The sequence below is a fragment of the Betta splendens genome, chromosome 22 (assembly GCF_900634795.4).
Source record: "Betta splendens chromosome 22, fBetSpl5.4, whole genome shotgun sequence".
Lineage (NCBI taxonomy): Eukaryota > Metazoa > Chordata > Actinopteri > Anabantiformes > Osphronemidae > Betta > Betta splendens.
The window spans coordinates 3,557,826-3,572,583 of NC_040900.2; the positions used below are offsets into that span (position 1 = coordinate 3,557,826).

At 53.7% G+C, this 14,758-nt stretch overlaps 1 protein-coding gene across 3 annotated transcripts; it reads right to left on the reverse strand.

Annotated features, from left to right (window-relative positions):
- Positions 1–190: 190 nt before the first annotated feature.
- On the reverse strand, positions 191–14,416 carry bahd1 (bromo adjacent homology domain containing 1). 3 transcript variants are annotated; one of them, XM_029139456.3, is made up of 7 exons: positions 13,993–14,416; positions 5,488–7,131; positions 3,827–4,236; positions 3,515–3,674; positions 3,315–3,394; positions 2,894–2,985; positions 191–2,813 (listed from the first exon to the last, which is right to left on the reverse strand). In XM_029139456.3, the coding sequence occupies exons 2-7, from the start codon at positions 7,004–7,006 to the stop codon at positions 2,615–2,617; spliced, it is 2,460 nt and encodes an 819-aa protein (XP_028995289.1). In that variant the 5' UTR covers positions 7,007–7,131; positions 13,993–14,416; the 3' UTR covers positions 191–2,614. The 3 variants fall into 3 exon arrangements, with proteins under 3 accessions (XP_028995289.1, XP_028995291.1, XP_028995290.1); XM_029139458.3 differs by lacking the exon at positions 13,993–14,416 and adding an exon at positions 9,362–9,587; XM_029139457.3 differs by lacking the exon at positions 13,993–14,416 and adding an exon at positions 7,613–9,348.
- Positions 14,417–14,758: the final 342 nt, after the last annotated feature.

The window sequence follows — 14,758 nt, forward strand, 5'->3', positions numbered from 1 at the left end:
GCCCCAAACGACCAATAGTACTGATGCATGAACGTCCTGTAGATCATGAGTTTTAATGTTACTTTTTAGCCCATTTTAAACATGTCAGTGTTCTCTGATCACTGTGTGCTGTTGGTAAAATAGTGGCAGACCGCGCCACCACGTGGCAACATCGAGTACTGCACCTGTCAAACAAGTCACATACTCACACTTTCAAACTCATATATTATTTATTACAATTAAATATTTTTATATTACAGAGGTCCATTTGAAACCATACAAATATTCTGTGCTGTGATTAATATTTCCATCATATTTCAAAAATTCCATGCAAAGAATATAAACATAAATTCACATCTGAAGAAGAAATTTCGGTTTTGTACACCTGGGAATGGGAGTAAATTCGTGTTTTGATACACCTCCAGTCCTTCGCCCCCGTTTTGTGGCGCAAACATTTGTGGTGCGTCAACAACAAACCATCAGCGTCACTGGACAAATATGAAAGGCATCCAGAAGGCAGTACAAAGGAACAAACGCGACTGCTCATCCCTCTCGTGATGAAAAACGCTCGGAATATTTGTGGGTTAATGGGAAGAGGCACGAAGGACCAATTAAGACAGACGTTCCACAAATCTTGATTAAACATAATTATTTTGCTGAATGATTCCTAAGGCCATAGTACAGAATGTACTGAGCGATTCCGAACCCAGAACCACATCAAGCGGGGGTTTAATTTAAAATGAAATGTCATTCTGTGAACCGACTCCTGAGCATCCAGGCTCTATGAATATTTACCATGGATCAGCTGGTGAAGACGTCCCACCGCCGCTCTGATGGAATGAACTGAGCTCTATGCACTTCATTCATATGAGGAGGCCAGAAAGTCAAATATGAATCCATTAGCTGATTACACTCAACTCTATTTTTGTAGATTAACATACCAAATTAATGGAGCTCACCCTCTGTAGAGAGTAAAGCAGATGTGGGCAGGATGTGGGCATGTTCAGCCAACACACACTCTCAGTATATGATTAGTTTGTAGTTTCCTCCTTCATGCAGATCACTATGTTTCCTCTGAGCTGCGTCCACAGCTCAGCTCAAAGTGCATCCTTTGGTAATGGAATTATTTGGAACGTGATGCATGTGGCGGCACATTAGACCCAAACCAGAGCTTAACGATGAAACCACAAACTTAGAATGAGGGGATCAGCGTTCGGTACCAACGATCGCTTTGTCTGATTGAACGTGTTAATTAGGGCCCGTTTTCTGCTTCGCATCGCGGTAAAAACATGAACCCGCGGCGCGTTTCAAGGCTCTAGGAATCAATATCAGCACATGAAGAAGCATCGTAACCCGAGGCCGGGCCGATAAATGAAAGGCTGGGAATGTTCTATAAGGCAGCAGGATCAAGGGCACAGGCTAATGGCTAGGTAGGTTTAAATTACTGGAGCGTTTAAAAGGTGAGGAGGCAAAGCTTCATCATCGGGGGAGACGCGGCCGGAAGCAGGCAGAGGCCGAGGTTTGGTCCTGCAGGTTCTGCATCCCCGCTCACGTGTCAGAACCCCCCCAACGCGTCCTCACATCCGCCCGGAGGTTCGTCAACATCAACACACACACGCACCAGGTCACACAAACACAAGCAGCTCGCGCCTCTCGTCTCAGGAGGAGAAACAACTTCTCTCACCAGGAATGAAAGCCGCTCTAGTCTAAAAATCTATTCTTTAAAATCATGTTTCTTGAAAATAAATTATATTTTCTCAGTACAGAAATAAATACATATCTTTTCTCAGACATAGGAATGAATCACCATCGATCTAAATGCTACGCTGAATACATTATTCACGCTCTCACTGGTGAAGAAACAAGAATATAGGGGACAAACCGAAGCCATCTGCCGTGAAGAGACGCTCATCCACACAGATAAATGCAAATACACACTCAGCTGACTCCGAATCACACATCTGGCAAACAGCTTTGAGGAAGTATTCCAAAGCAGTGGCTGATGCCTGGCTCACTGGCCTGAGTCGCTGCAGAGCTCAACCAGTCGAACTGTGCTTTCTCTGTGCATGTGGCTGGAGCCCGAGGCCGATTAAACGCTGGGGGAACTGGGATCCTCATTTCTCAGCGCGGCCTCGTCCATGTTCACACGGGCCCAGAAAAAAACTAATCAGAGAAGGAAACACAACGGTGATTATGAGCCTTCAGCCACTCGGACAGAGACCTCCATTCCCCATTTCCTTAGAGAAAACAATGAAATGCTCTACTTCTGACTTTCCAGCTACGGCATAAATGCAGATAGTAACGTTAATCACATGTAACATCGACCTGTCATCTATCAGAACTCACGTCTAAGAGCTACAGGAGCATTTTCTACAGCAGCGCATGTTCCACAGCTGCTACGACACCAGAGCGCCAAACAGCACACCACCATTTAAGCCCATTGTAAGACTGGTAACACTGCCATAACAACTGGTACTCTTACTAAATAAACAGGAGGCAGGGTAATTATGAGCATGACGTGTGAAATGAAAACGAAAGCTCCCCTCTCCATCCTTCATCCTGAAGCTCCGGCCCCCCCCCCCCCCCTCCCTCCCCTCCCTCCCCTCCCTCCCCCAGAGGCTGCAGGAGGCCGCTGCTACTGCAGGTTCTTCAGAAGGCGTCCGTAGCGGAAGTCATAAACGTGGCGACAGAAGAACACCAGCTCGGGGTCCACGTCGTCGGGCACACAGTGGTGGTGGAGGGGCGCGGCGTCGCCGGCGGCGGCGGGCGGCACCACCAGCGAGGCCGCGTTGCCGCGCACGCCCTCCCGGCGGCGCTTGACCAAGGCACAAAATCTGCACAAACACAAGACGTCACAGGTGGAAGAGGAGCCGAGAACATGTCGCTGTGAACTTCAGGCTGCTTCTGTTCTTACCGACAATACTGTGCCAGTGTTAGGACATAGCATTTGTCTTCAATACAGGCCACGCTGTTCACGTCCTGGTGACGGGACGCGAAGATTTCGTTCTACGGGGAAGAATAAGAATAAAACAGTGGTTTAAGAAAAGAAAAGAGAGACCTCACCGCTGCTCCCTTCTCGCCTGCTGCTGCCGTTTGCTGGAGCTGCTGAGAAAAGCAGCGCGGCTCAGGAGCTTTCCTCGACACGTCATCATCTCACTCTTACTTCAAGTATAAGATTTGCTACTTGCATATTAATGTTTCAGGCGCTGCACTGCACCAGCGCAGACACAGAAATGCCGGATTCCACGGTCACGTGCTGGAGTCGCTCTCCTGGTTCATGATTTCAGCAAATGCCCAGTAAACAACACTCTCAAAACTATTTAAACTCGCCTCACCTCACAATTCACGCTCAGGCTGCGTCCTCCCTGCGTGTGTTCTGGACGATAGTACCAAAACAAACTCATCATCATCTCTCCTGAAGACAAGAAAAACAACACGCGCGCAGGTCACCTCAGAGCTGGAGGCGGTTATTACAGCATTAGTTCAGCTTCTCTGGTGCCGCGTGTCAACACTGTGTGCAGCGCGTGTGTCTCACCCGACTCTGGCTCTTCCCACAGGGCTGAGATCTTGGCCACATAAGGCAGAGACTTCTTCCTTGGTCCAGATTTCAGCAGAACGGTGTCTCTGACCCGAATGAGTTCCCCGTCCCTCTGAATCCCCTCAAAGCACTTCCTGAGCACCAGAGCCTCCTCTCCCTGGAAACAAAGGCAGCAGGAAGTACTGAGTCCTCCAGCAGCTCGAGGCTGATAAGCTGCGGGAGGACGTGATCTGCATTGAACAATCCCGTGACTCAACAGTTGGAAAAATGAAGTGGTGAAATGAAACATCAGCAGCTTTGTGTACGTACCACAGAGAAAACCTCTCTCTGAAAGGCCGGGCCCACGGGCCGCCAGCCGTTGGTGCGTTTCTGCCGGCTGCTCTTCGGCTGCTTGATGATCGTCTGCCCCGCGGCGCCGGCCGGGTCCGGCTTCTGCTTCTTGCCCCTGATGAGAGCGCAGGCGGCCGGGCCGGCGCCGCCGGTGCCGCGGGCGCCGGAGCGGGAGCCGCTGGGCGACTTGGCGCTCTGGGGGCACTCCTTTGCCACCTGCAGAGGCGGCTGCGGCTGGCTGGGGTCGGACAGCGGGGTCTGAACGTGGGGCACCGACTGGCCCGCCGGAGGCGCGGCGGGAATGGGGCAGCCGGTGAGGATCCGGGGGCTCGGGCAGACGGGGACGGAGGAGGCGCTGTGGCGCTCACTGAGGCCGGACGGGAAGTCATCTGGAGGCGGGACAGAGACGGGGAGACGATGAGGTTTAATGGGAGAGTCTGGGACAGAGCGCACACGCGCGCACACACACACAGGCGCACACACACACACACACACGCGCACACACACACACACGCGCACACACACGCGCACACACGCGCACCCACACACGCGCACACACACGCGCACACACGCGCGCGCACACACACACGCGCGCACACACACACGCGCGCACACACACACGCGCGCACACACACGCGCGCACACACACACGCACGCACACACACGCGCGCGCACACACACACGCGCGCGCACACACACACGCGCGCGCACACACACACGCGCGCGCACACACACGCGCACACACACACACACACACACACACACACACACACACACACACACACACACACACACACACACACACACACACACACACTGCATATTTCCCTGACACAGCTGTGGTGATGTCGTTAGCATGATTTAGCGCTAGCATGATCTCCCAGCGCTCTGCATCCAGACCTCATCTCCATCCTTCATTCGCTCCTTGGAGGACGGAGCCGCACGCGTACGGGTCTGTGCCCGTCGCACTCTACAGTACTTGAACTTTAATTTTACGACATGTTTATGAATCTTTGCTTCCTGCCAGTTCTAAATTTCCCAGTTAATTAGGATTAACTACCTCCCAGTACCAACAGCACATTAAATGAGGACGACCCGTAAATGCTACTAATGAAGTTATGTGTGTGAGAAAGCTTATGTAAGAAAGCTGTGACACTTTTTCACAGCCTAGCAGAAAGTGGCCCCGTGAGCTGCTCTGTGGTCACGTTCAGGTATTTTAAACACAAACCGCTCCACTTCTTTCCTTTCGCTGCGGCCGTCGCTCTTCCTGTTACGGCTCACGCGTCCGACTTAAACGCGGCAGCTTGAATCGGCTCGTTGGGTTTCGGCTCCGCGGGCCTCGCGCTCGCTGCCCGACGGCCTCCATTCAGACTGAGACAAAAGGAGACCTCGGCCTTTATCCCGTGCTTTTTTGTTACTTCCCACTCAAGTGACATTCCAGCACCAGCGATCCCAACGCCCGCTGCTACAGCGATTCTGGGCACATGGTGCCGCTTCGGCTGCTGGAATGGGAGCGACGCTGCCTCCTAAGCTCAGACGCTCCTCACAGCATCCCACCGCTCTACAGCCCAGCCTCATTCTACTCCCGGTCACATCACACATCAGGTGCTCTGCGATGCTGCTCCTGACGCCCGTCTTACCTCTCTTGATGTCGTGTTTGCACCTGGCGCCGTCCGCGGGGCCGAAGGAGCATCTCGCCGCCGGAATCACACTGGCAAAGGCCGAGTAGCCGTTGATCCTGCAGGGCTCTGCGCAGCAAGCCTCCACCGAGGTGCAGCAGTACACCGGGTGGGTGATCCCTGAGGGCTGCGGAGCCGCGCCGGGCCGGGGGCTGGGCCTCGGGGCGCTCCCCGGGCACAAAGCGAGGGGCGACATGGGCGAGGGAGGGGCGTCCGGGCGGCTGAAGTGGACGTAGTAGCCGGGGAAGCACGCGTAGCTGTGGGGGCTGATGCTTAAGGCTGCTGCGTGCGATACGGAGTGGTGGTGGTGGTGGTGATGGTGGTGGTGGTGGTGGTGGTGGAACACGTCGGACAGCGCGCCGTCCTCCGGCTCCTTGCAGGCCTTGTCCTCCAGGAAGAGGGCCAGTCTGTGGCAGTACTCCACACACCTGTCCTGGGAGCAGCAGTAGCAGGACGACACCGTCGCCTCCGCCTGCTCCTCTTTGATCGGCTTCAGGGAGCGGGGGCCGCGGTGGAGGGCGTGGGGGAGACACTCCTGGCCTCCGGCGCCGCCTTTCCACTCCGGATCCGGGGCCTCTGTCTTACACAGGCAGCATGGGGGGGCGCTGGAGCCCAGCGGGGGGCGGCCCGGCTCCTCCGCGCCCGGTCTCCTGTGCTTGAGCGGCTCCTGCTTGGGACGCGCTGCTCTTTTGCTCTGCGTTGCTCCTCCGCCGACCTCGTCCTGAGCTGCGGCCGCCGCCTTCCTCTGCCGCCTGTGTCCGTACTGGGCGCTGGTGAGCCTGAGCAGCGTGGCGGCGGTGAGGCCGGCCTGGCGCCGGGGCGTCGGCGTGAGCAGAGCCAGCCAGTCGATGTCCGGCGCCGCGGCCGGCGAGCGCCGCGGCTTCTTCGGCTTCTCCCCCTCCTCCCGCCCCTCCTCCCCCTCCGCAGGCGGCGCTTTGGCGGCCGTCTCGTCGCCTTTCGCTCGCGCGGCGCCGCGAGGCCGCTCCCTGCTGGCGGGCGCCACAGACTGGTGCCTGTACAGCAGCAGGCTGTTGACGGCCTCGGCGTTGAGCGAGGCCATCCTGCGCCGCCGGGGCTCCAGCACGGGTGCGCTACACACCAGTAAGGCGTCGGGTCGGGTGAGTTTTGGTTGAGGTGCATTCTGTTCCGCTGTGGGAGCCTCCTTTAGTCCACATTTGGTCCTCCTGCGAGCGGAGCGGGGCTCCAGCTTCTTTTTGCCCTTTAAAGCGTCGGCTGCATCTTTCTCCTCGCCCTCAGCTCCGTTCTCCTCCAGGCGGGTGAGCAGGACGCAGCAGTCCAGTGCGTCTCCATCACCCGCCGCCAGCGTCTTCTTCCGGCGCCGCTGCGGCTTCTTCCTCTCCTTCCTTTTCTCATTCTTCCTTTCCGTCCCCTTCTTCACGCCGCCTCCCTTTCTGTTGCCGTCCTTCTGCTTCCAGGGCCTTCCACATATCTGCGAGTGGCTACGCTGAGCTTTCACCATGGTCTCAGCATCTGGGAGCAGATACGCTACTTGCTCTTCATCCACGCGATGCTGCGATGGTGGGTTTCCGCTCAGAGTGGGCCTTCAGTGAGCATCATCACTCATCAGATGGGTCCATACACACTCTGGGGAGAAACACATCACATATTTAAGCACACATCAACTCCTTGGATCCAACAGGAGCCCAACATTACAAGCGACCACCCACTGGTTTTCTTTTTTACGTCATTATTAACTTATTATTAACAGTACTGAACAGGAAGCGTAATTAGCTTAACATGAGCGGACGGCAGCACGTTTGACCTCAGTGAGGCCCTCATTCCATGTCTGAGCTAATTATTTTAGGTCTCGTGTGGTGTGAAAGTAAGTAATGATTCGCTAACGCTTAATGAAACCAAAACAAGCAGTCGATAAAATGACTCATGAACTGATTTCGCCAAAGCTCACGTCAGAAACACTTGTCACACAATAGCATCTTCAGTTTCCATGTCAACGGGCTGGTACAGAGAACATCAAGGCTTCTCCACACACGCTAATAACAAGCTGGGAGAGCATTTATACTCAACACCTCACTTTAGAGAATCCTTAAAGTTATTGATGACTCACATGCAGGTGAGCTTTTATGCAACGATGATCCTGAAGAGACGGATCGTCTTCAGCCCCAGAACACGATTGTGCTACTTGACCTCCACAAGTCAACAAGCGCGTATTTGATATGAATGGACTCTTTAGAAAGCCGCTCAGCTGTCACCACCACACGCTCTGAGAAACGGGTCCCAGGCTCCGCTTCCATTCATTGGCGACATATGCTGCTCAGTATAAATTTAAGAGAAAATCAATCACTGTCAAAGAAATTAAGTTGCAAGGATGCATTTTCAGTAATTATTGTCTGATCAATGGTCTCTTTGTCGACAAAATGTCAGGAGAAGTGGGAGATCGCTCCTGATGCCTTTTAAACAGGTTTCTGTCCTCAACTCCCCTCCGTGTCCTGGTGTGGGCTGATCATTAATGACACATAATGCAATTTGAATAAATTTTCCTAGTAAGACATTTGTCTATTGATTCTGGTAAGGCTCTAATGTGTGATTCAGTAAACATGTACAAGGCCTACATGTACATGAATAGACGAAAAACAAGCAAACGCACTTTTTAGTGGACACAACTCTTTGGACGGACATTTCCATTCTCGTAACCCAATCTGCCCCCGTCGCTGAACGACTCGGTGAACCGTGAAATGCAATCCATGAGGGAGAAATTTAATTTCCAGATAATAAGACAACAGAAGGAGCCGCACATTGAGTTTCTGTCTGAGGATATCAAATCAAGTCTCTTCATTTGAATAAGACAAGCAGCAGCGCACTGAAGACCTCTCATTATTTCCCCTGACTAAAATACCATAAACCTATGGCCTCATATGTTGGTAAACAATATATGAAAACATGTTTTCATGTTGGTAATAGAACGAATTCAAAACATTATGCCAACTTTGTACTGTATAAATGTAAGCTCTCTAAAACAATAAACATTTTAAATATCTGATTAGCTGAGGCGGTCTTTGAGCCGTTCTGTATAAGAAGTGGTGGCAGATCAACGAGTCTGAGTCACAGCAGGTTTTGACAGAAGTAAACCATCAACTATTATTTGCTAAATATAACTCAAACAAACACTGCTAATTATCGAGTGCTGGACCGTTTCATGTATTACTGACACGCATTAAATGTTGCAGCTCAGGAAATATCTGGAGTCCCAGAGCACCAAGAACCAAGAACCAAGATTGGAAGCTTTGCTTTACTTAAAGATAATTGACACGTAAAGCCGCCCAGTGACTCTCCTTTGCTGACAGTAAACTGTAGTTTGTATGAGCACTGGGAGTGAGGATGGAGGAGGAGGAGGAGGCTGTCACACACACTCATTCAGAAGAAGGACGAGCTGTGGAGCTGTCACCGTGGCAGAAAAACCCCGAGGCACGAGCTCCTGGCGCTCCGAGCTGGCGCACAGTGTGCAAAGCAGCGCAAGTCCACTTTCCCGGAGCACATCAACAACCCCAATAAATAAACCCATAAAACCGGACCATCCTCCCGTCACCTCCGCGCACGCACCCCCCAGCCCCGATCCTGGATCGGTTCGGGGGCGAAAACGCAATTAAACGGCGGCGTCGCGCTAGAGACCCGCCTGCCGCGCTCGTAGTTGGCCGCGGCGGAGGGCGCCGTGACCGCGTGCCGGAGCAGCGGCGCGAAGCGAGGGGGACGAGCCGCCGCCAAATGTTGCGGAACATTCGAGATAAACGCGGATTAAGGAGCCCCGGCCGCCGCTCCGCGTCACGGGCGGAGGAGTTGGTGGAAGCAGGCTACGCACCGATCCGATCACCTCCGGCCGCGACGGGAACCAGTCACCATCACCTCCTGCGTCCCGTCGGAAATGGAGAGGGGGGGAAAAAACCGCACGCGCACGCGACCGAAAAGCCGTCCGTGCGCCGCGCTGGATGCTCGGCGTCCCGTCGCCGGGGCTGTGGACGCGGGCAGCGATCCGCGGAGCAGGCGGCACCACAGTAGCCGGAGACGCGCGGAACAAATCGGCGAGCGGTGACCTACTTCCGAAGTGGCACGCCGGAGATAATATTCATGCGCCGCCTGCGTCCGCCGCTGCACCGGGACATCCCTCAACCGCGCGAGGCGGAATCGGCCGCTCAAATAGCCGTTAGTTTTTAATGGCAGGTGTGAGAAATGACAGAGTCGGGCTTTCTCTCAAATAAGAACCGCTCTGGAGTATTTTGATCCATTCCTCCCTAGAAATCACCAAACTTCCCTCGTGAAAGCTCAAACGCGTAACGCGGGCCATTTAAACCAATAAGAGCGATTTAACTAGAAAATCCAACTACACTTTATGCAGAACGGCTCAATACACGCGACTGTTGTGTTGCTTTGCGACTTGGAGCTCATATTATCAGCTGTCGTGATATTTAGGCTCCATAAGTAACACGTAAGTAGCTAAAAACACTGTAATGGAGTAAATCTACCTTTAAAAGGACAACACCACCGTGGTTAAAACACTATGAAATAAATAGCTCATTAGCTGAACATTATTACATTCATAATATAAAGAACCATTTACTCAAAATAAATCTAATCAGGAAAAACATGTGGCAGACTATGATGAATAATGTGTTGGATGAATAATATCACACAGTGCCCATAATATCCTGTACAAACATGAGATTATTATAGATGTGACGTATGTAAAGCAAACATGATGTGTGAGCTGAAAGATCTCAGATCCTTAAAAGACATCTACACTCATTACTTGTTGTATGAATGGCAGCAAAAAGCATTCGTAATTAGTCTCGTTTGCTGCATCCTCTTCTCTTAATGACACGTGAAATCTAATAACGTGGATGTGAGATCATTTGAATGACGGGCGAAATGTTTGTGGCCAATTATGACCAGCAACGGCGCGTTCGATCGCCGGCTCGGAGCCGCAGGTCGGGGCTTTTGTAGTGATGGAGTGAACGAGCAGTCGAGCGCGACTGGGACAACGTCCTCATCGACGCCGGCGCTGTGTAATTAAAGGCTGGAGACGAGCGGAGTGTGTGGAGTTAATGAGACGCGAGCTGCGAGAATCCCACGGCAACACACGGCAGCGGGACCGTCACACACACACACCGCACAGGCCACACACAACACAACACAACACAACACAACACAACACAAGTCCTCCAATAAATACGGTCAGAAACAGAAAACAGAAAGATAACTAGGAGTAACTATTAACTCCAACATCCAAAACAATGAGCTGAAAGACTCTAAAGGCTCACGATTAAACCATGAGACACGATTACCCAGAATGCACTTGGATGAACATGTGCCTGGAATGTGTTCACTTGGATCATATAGACTGAGGTGTAACATAAGTGGGAATTCTGGATATTCCAGATGATTTTCATGTCAAATATCTCATGGTCCCTGTTCGGCTCCTCACGCTCACATACTGACGATGATGATGATGCATCTTTCACGCTGAAGGTGGAGCGGTGACATCGTGGACTCATCGATCATCACTCGATGGAGCTGGAGCCCGGATTCTACACATCAGCCTCCAGATCCCCGACGACCCGACGTCCCCAGAGACGTCTGCACTTTTTATTAGAAGCGAGAGTCTGTCAACAGAAGGATCCATTTGTTTAAATGTTCCGTCTCTGCTAATATTTGACTCGTGGCTTCATGCCGCCGCACATTTCTGTGCATCTTTCAGTCCTTATTTACTAACGGGGTTATTTTTACCCTCAGTTCCTGAGTTCCTGGAATTGTGAGCCACACCCTCCCGCGGACGACGGCTCCCGTTTTCCTTTGTACGTTTGATAAATAAAGACTTTCACAGACAAAGATTTGAACCTGAATAAATCAAAATGTATAGATGCGCATTAGTGACGACTTAAAACTCCTAAGAAGACGACAGCGCCGCCAGCTTGGACGCGCTCTGCTCCATTTCGGTGCTGAAAGGCCTTTCGGGGAACACGTCTGCTGCAGACAAAGCGTCTGAATATTTGATGCCTCCGTGCTGCTGTGGGGAACGGGCCGTCGCTCTGCAGACGCACAGCTGCTGCGGCTGCGAGCGCCGGGTCCGGGCTCCGGTCCAGCCCCGCCGCCGGCGCCGCCGGGCCAGAAGGCCGTCGTGCGAGCGGCGCCGTCGTCACGGGGAACAGAGGGAGGAGTTCTTGTTCCGTTCCGGCGCCGCTCCGCAGCCCAGGCAACGGTCCGTGCCGCCAGCAGCTCGGTTTACTGTCAACACGGGGCAGCGGTGGCCGACCACACCTCGCGTCTCGTTGAGCAGGAAACAAGTCAAACTCAGCAGAAGACGCTGCTCGGAGACGGAGGCCAGAACGAAGCTGGCAGAGACGCCGTGATCCCCACGAGCAAAGGCTGTGACACACACGGGGGGCCCGATGCTGGATGCTCAGACCGGCTGAGGCAGCGGGGGGGTGGGGGGTGCGGGGGTCCCGGCCCACCTGCCGGGGCTTCCGTCGGGCTTTTAGTGTCTGCCAAACCGAAGGCCGCGAAGGAGGCCGGCGTTTGTCGCTCACAGCGAGGGCTTCTGTTCCGCGCGGCCGCAGCCAAGTAGGGTTTAGACCCCCACCACCACCACCACCACCACCCCCCCCCCAATGTGTAAACAATCCCAGTGTGTGTGAGGAGCGACCCCCCCACATCCACTGCAGCTGTGGGCCGGTCGACAGCTGACGCCGGGGCTGTGGGTCTCTGTTCTCTTTCTGCTCGCTCGCCCCCCCCCCCCCACACACACACCCACACACACACACACACACTACCCCCCCCCCCCTCCCCTTCCTCTGCGCTTCCACGAAACAGACCTGTAATTTTCACAGCTGTGTCTCGGGCGGCGTGCCAGGGTGAGTCGAGGAAACAGAGGCAGGGCCAGCGAGAGGGACCGGCCAGCGTCGTTAACCCCGGCCCTCCGACGGGTCCCCGCTCCCCCGGACCGTACGGCAGAGCGCCACGCAGGCGCTAGATCGCCTACGTGAGGCGACGTGAGTGGAGCAGGTCAGAGGCGAGCAGGAAATGGGCCTGTGAACGCGACCAGCGCGCTTTTTAGACAGTTCGGCCTCGTTGTGTTTCCCAAATAACTGCCCTGAGGGTTCGGATCATCTGACTCCTGGTTCTTCTGTTGTTTTCTCCCAGATCTCAGCTACGGCACAGTGGGTCAATACAGGAGACTTGGAGACTGAGATCCCTTATTTACGGTGGAGGTCCGCCTTCATGTTAGAGGAAGTAAAACACAGAAGGAAAAGGAGATTTGACTGTAAATAATATTTAAAATGAAGTGTTTTGGATCCACATGCAGCAGCTACACAAGCATCAGGTGCAGCATGAGAGCTGAACACACACACAGTCACAGCAGGTGGACACGGAGCCCACCACCTACCAGCTATGTGCACACAGACCCATTAAAGCAGGAACATCTTATAAAACAACGGCCGACTCCCACCAGAGACGCCACGGAGCCGACCCGGAGGTGGAGCGGAGCCGTACTGACCCACATCTGCGCCTCTGATGACGAGCGGCGGCGTCTTCAACCCGCTCCTCCCATTTGAAGGAGACGATGGAGCTCAGCCAGAAATCAACAATGAAGCTGAAACCGACCAACTAGTAAACTAGTACTAAAGGGCATCTAAATAAATAATACCGTGGTCACTGGGCATCGCTAGTGGAGAGGATGACTGAGCAGGCCTGCCCCCCCCCCCCCCCCCCCCCCCGCTGGGTGGGATGCTGGGAGCTCGTTTGTGTGACAGGAAGCACGTCTGTAACAACGAGCTCAGGCTTCAGATCCAGCTTTTCGGCCGCCGCCCACGTGCTGTTGTGACAGTGCGCGTCAAGGTAGAACGCGGAGAACAGACTAGACACAGATCCAGCGCAGGCTCCAGAACTGAAGCCCCATTGTGTGTCCAGCACGCACTTTACAAACACCATTATGCCGGGGAACGCACTGGGCGACTTGTGTAATGAGTCTGATGCAGCCTGTTCTTTCCAGGAGGATTTACAGCAGGTGAATCGAACGATGCCCGGTTCGATTTCATCAAAATATAACAATGATGGACTTTTCACACAACAACACGTGTGTGAACATAAAACACACAATTCCATTCTCCAGATTCAGTTTAAAACTGAATCCCTGTGCAATTCAAGTCTCCTTCATCCCCATTAAACACCATCAAACCCATAAACACGAGCGGTTTGTGGACTTTACTCCAACAGAAGCTGCTTGTGTGATATTTGGAGCCTCGGCCACAAAAGACGACACGTGCGCAGGTGACAGCGTCTCCTAAAGTTGCTCAGGTAAACGAGGCTTTCTCCGCCGAGGCGATCTGAACGCCCGCGCAGCTGACGGATCACACCAGCACCGAGCGGTGTCCCGCCGCACACTTTCAGTTTTCCCTTCAGATGCGACGGGACCCGGAGGACTGGTTCGTGCCTTACCGCTTCGCAGACTTGGATCGGAGCTCCGCTCGGACGCGCGGGGGGGGGGCGAGGAGGGGGTCACTTCCAAAGGTAGCGATGCGTCAGGTGTGCGCTCGTCGCACGGGCACGAGGAGAACGGAGCGGACGGAGACTCATGCCGAGTTGCTCGAGCGAGCGGAGCCTTCGTCGTGTCGCTCCGAACCGCGCGGCGCAAAAGCCGCCCGCCCGGTCCACTTCGAGCGGCAGCACCGGTCCGTGGGTCGGGGCGAGGCGTTCGACGGCGCCCCCGAGAACTACGGCTCACTTCGGCGTGCGTCCACGCAGCCGAGCAGCATCGTCCGCTTTTTATGTTGACGCATCATGTAGCGAAAACATGGAGTTTCTTAAAGGGCCACGGACGCGCCGTCCACATGTCAGCGACTCCTGCCGCCGGGCCTGCGATGTTCCGCTCATGCACGCCTTACAAATTAATATGTGCGTGAGCTAAATGTTTATAAAAAAAAACACACCATCCACTAACTCATAGTAAATGGTTTGCATTAACCAACGATATTTTTTTTCTTTATCAACCTGAATGACTTCACGTTGTTCTTGGGAGGTGAAAACATTCACACGTGAAGTTCGCACCTCTCGCCTGAAGGGAGGAGCCCTTCCTGCTTCAGGGGGAACCAGGCAGGTCGTGAGGCTACGCAGCAGCTCAGGTTTGGATGTGCTCTCGCAACTCCGAACCTTAATGTCGAGCCAAAGCATTAAATCGTCTATTAGGACACAGTTACATATTCTG

Excerpts from the sequence above, each read along its gene's own strand:
- bahd1 (XM_029139456.3), bottom strand. The coding sequence starts at position 7,006 with ATGGTGAAAGCTCAGCGTAGCCACTCGCAGATATGTGGAAGGCCCTGG. Across the intron at positions 3,395-3,514 it reads GTGGGAAGAGCCAGAGTCGG|GAGAGATGATGATGAGTTTG; the intron begins GTGAGACACACG and ends TCTTGTCTTCAG. Across the intron at positions 2,986-3,314 it reads GCCTGAGCGTGAATTGTGAG|AACGAAATCTTCGCGTCCCG; the intron begins GTGAGGCGAGTT and ends TCTTCCCCGTAG.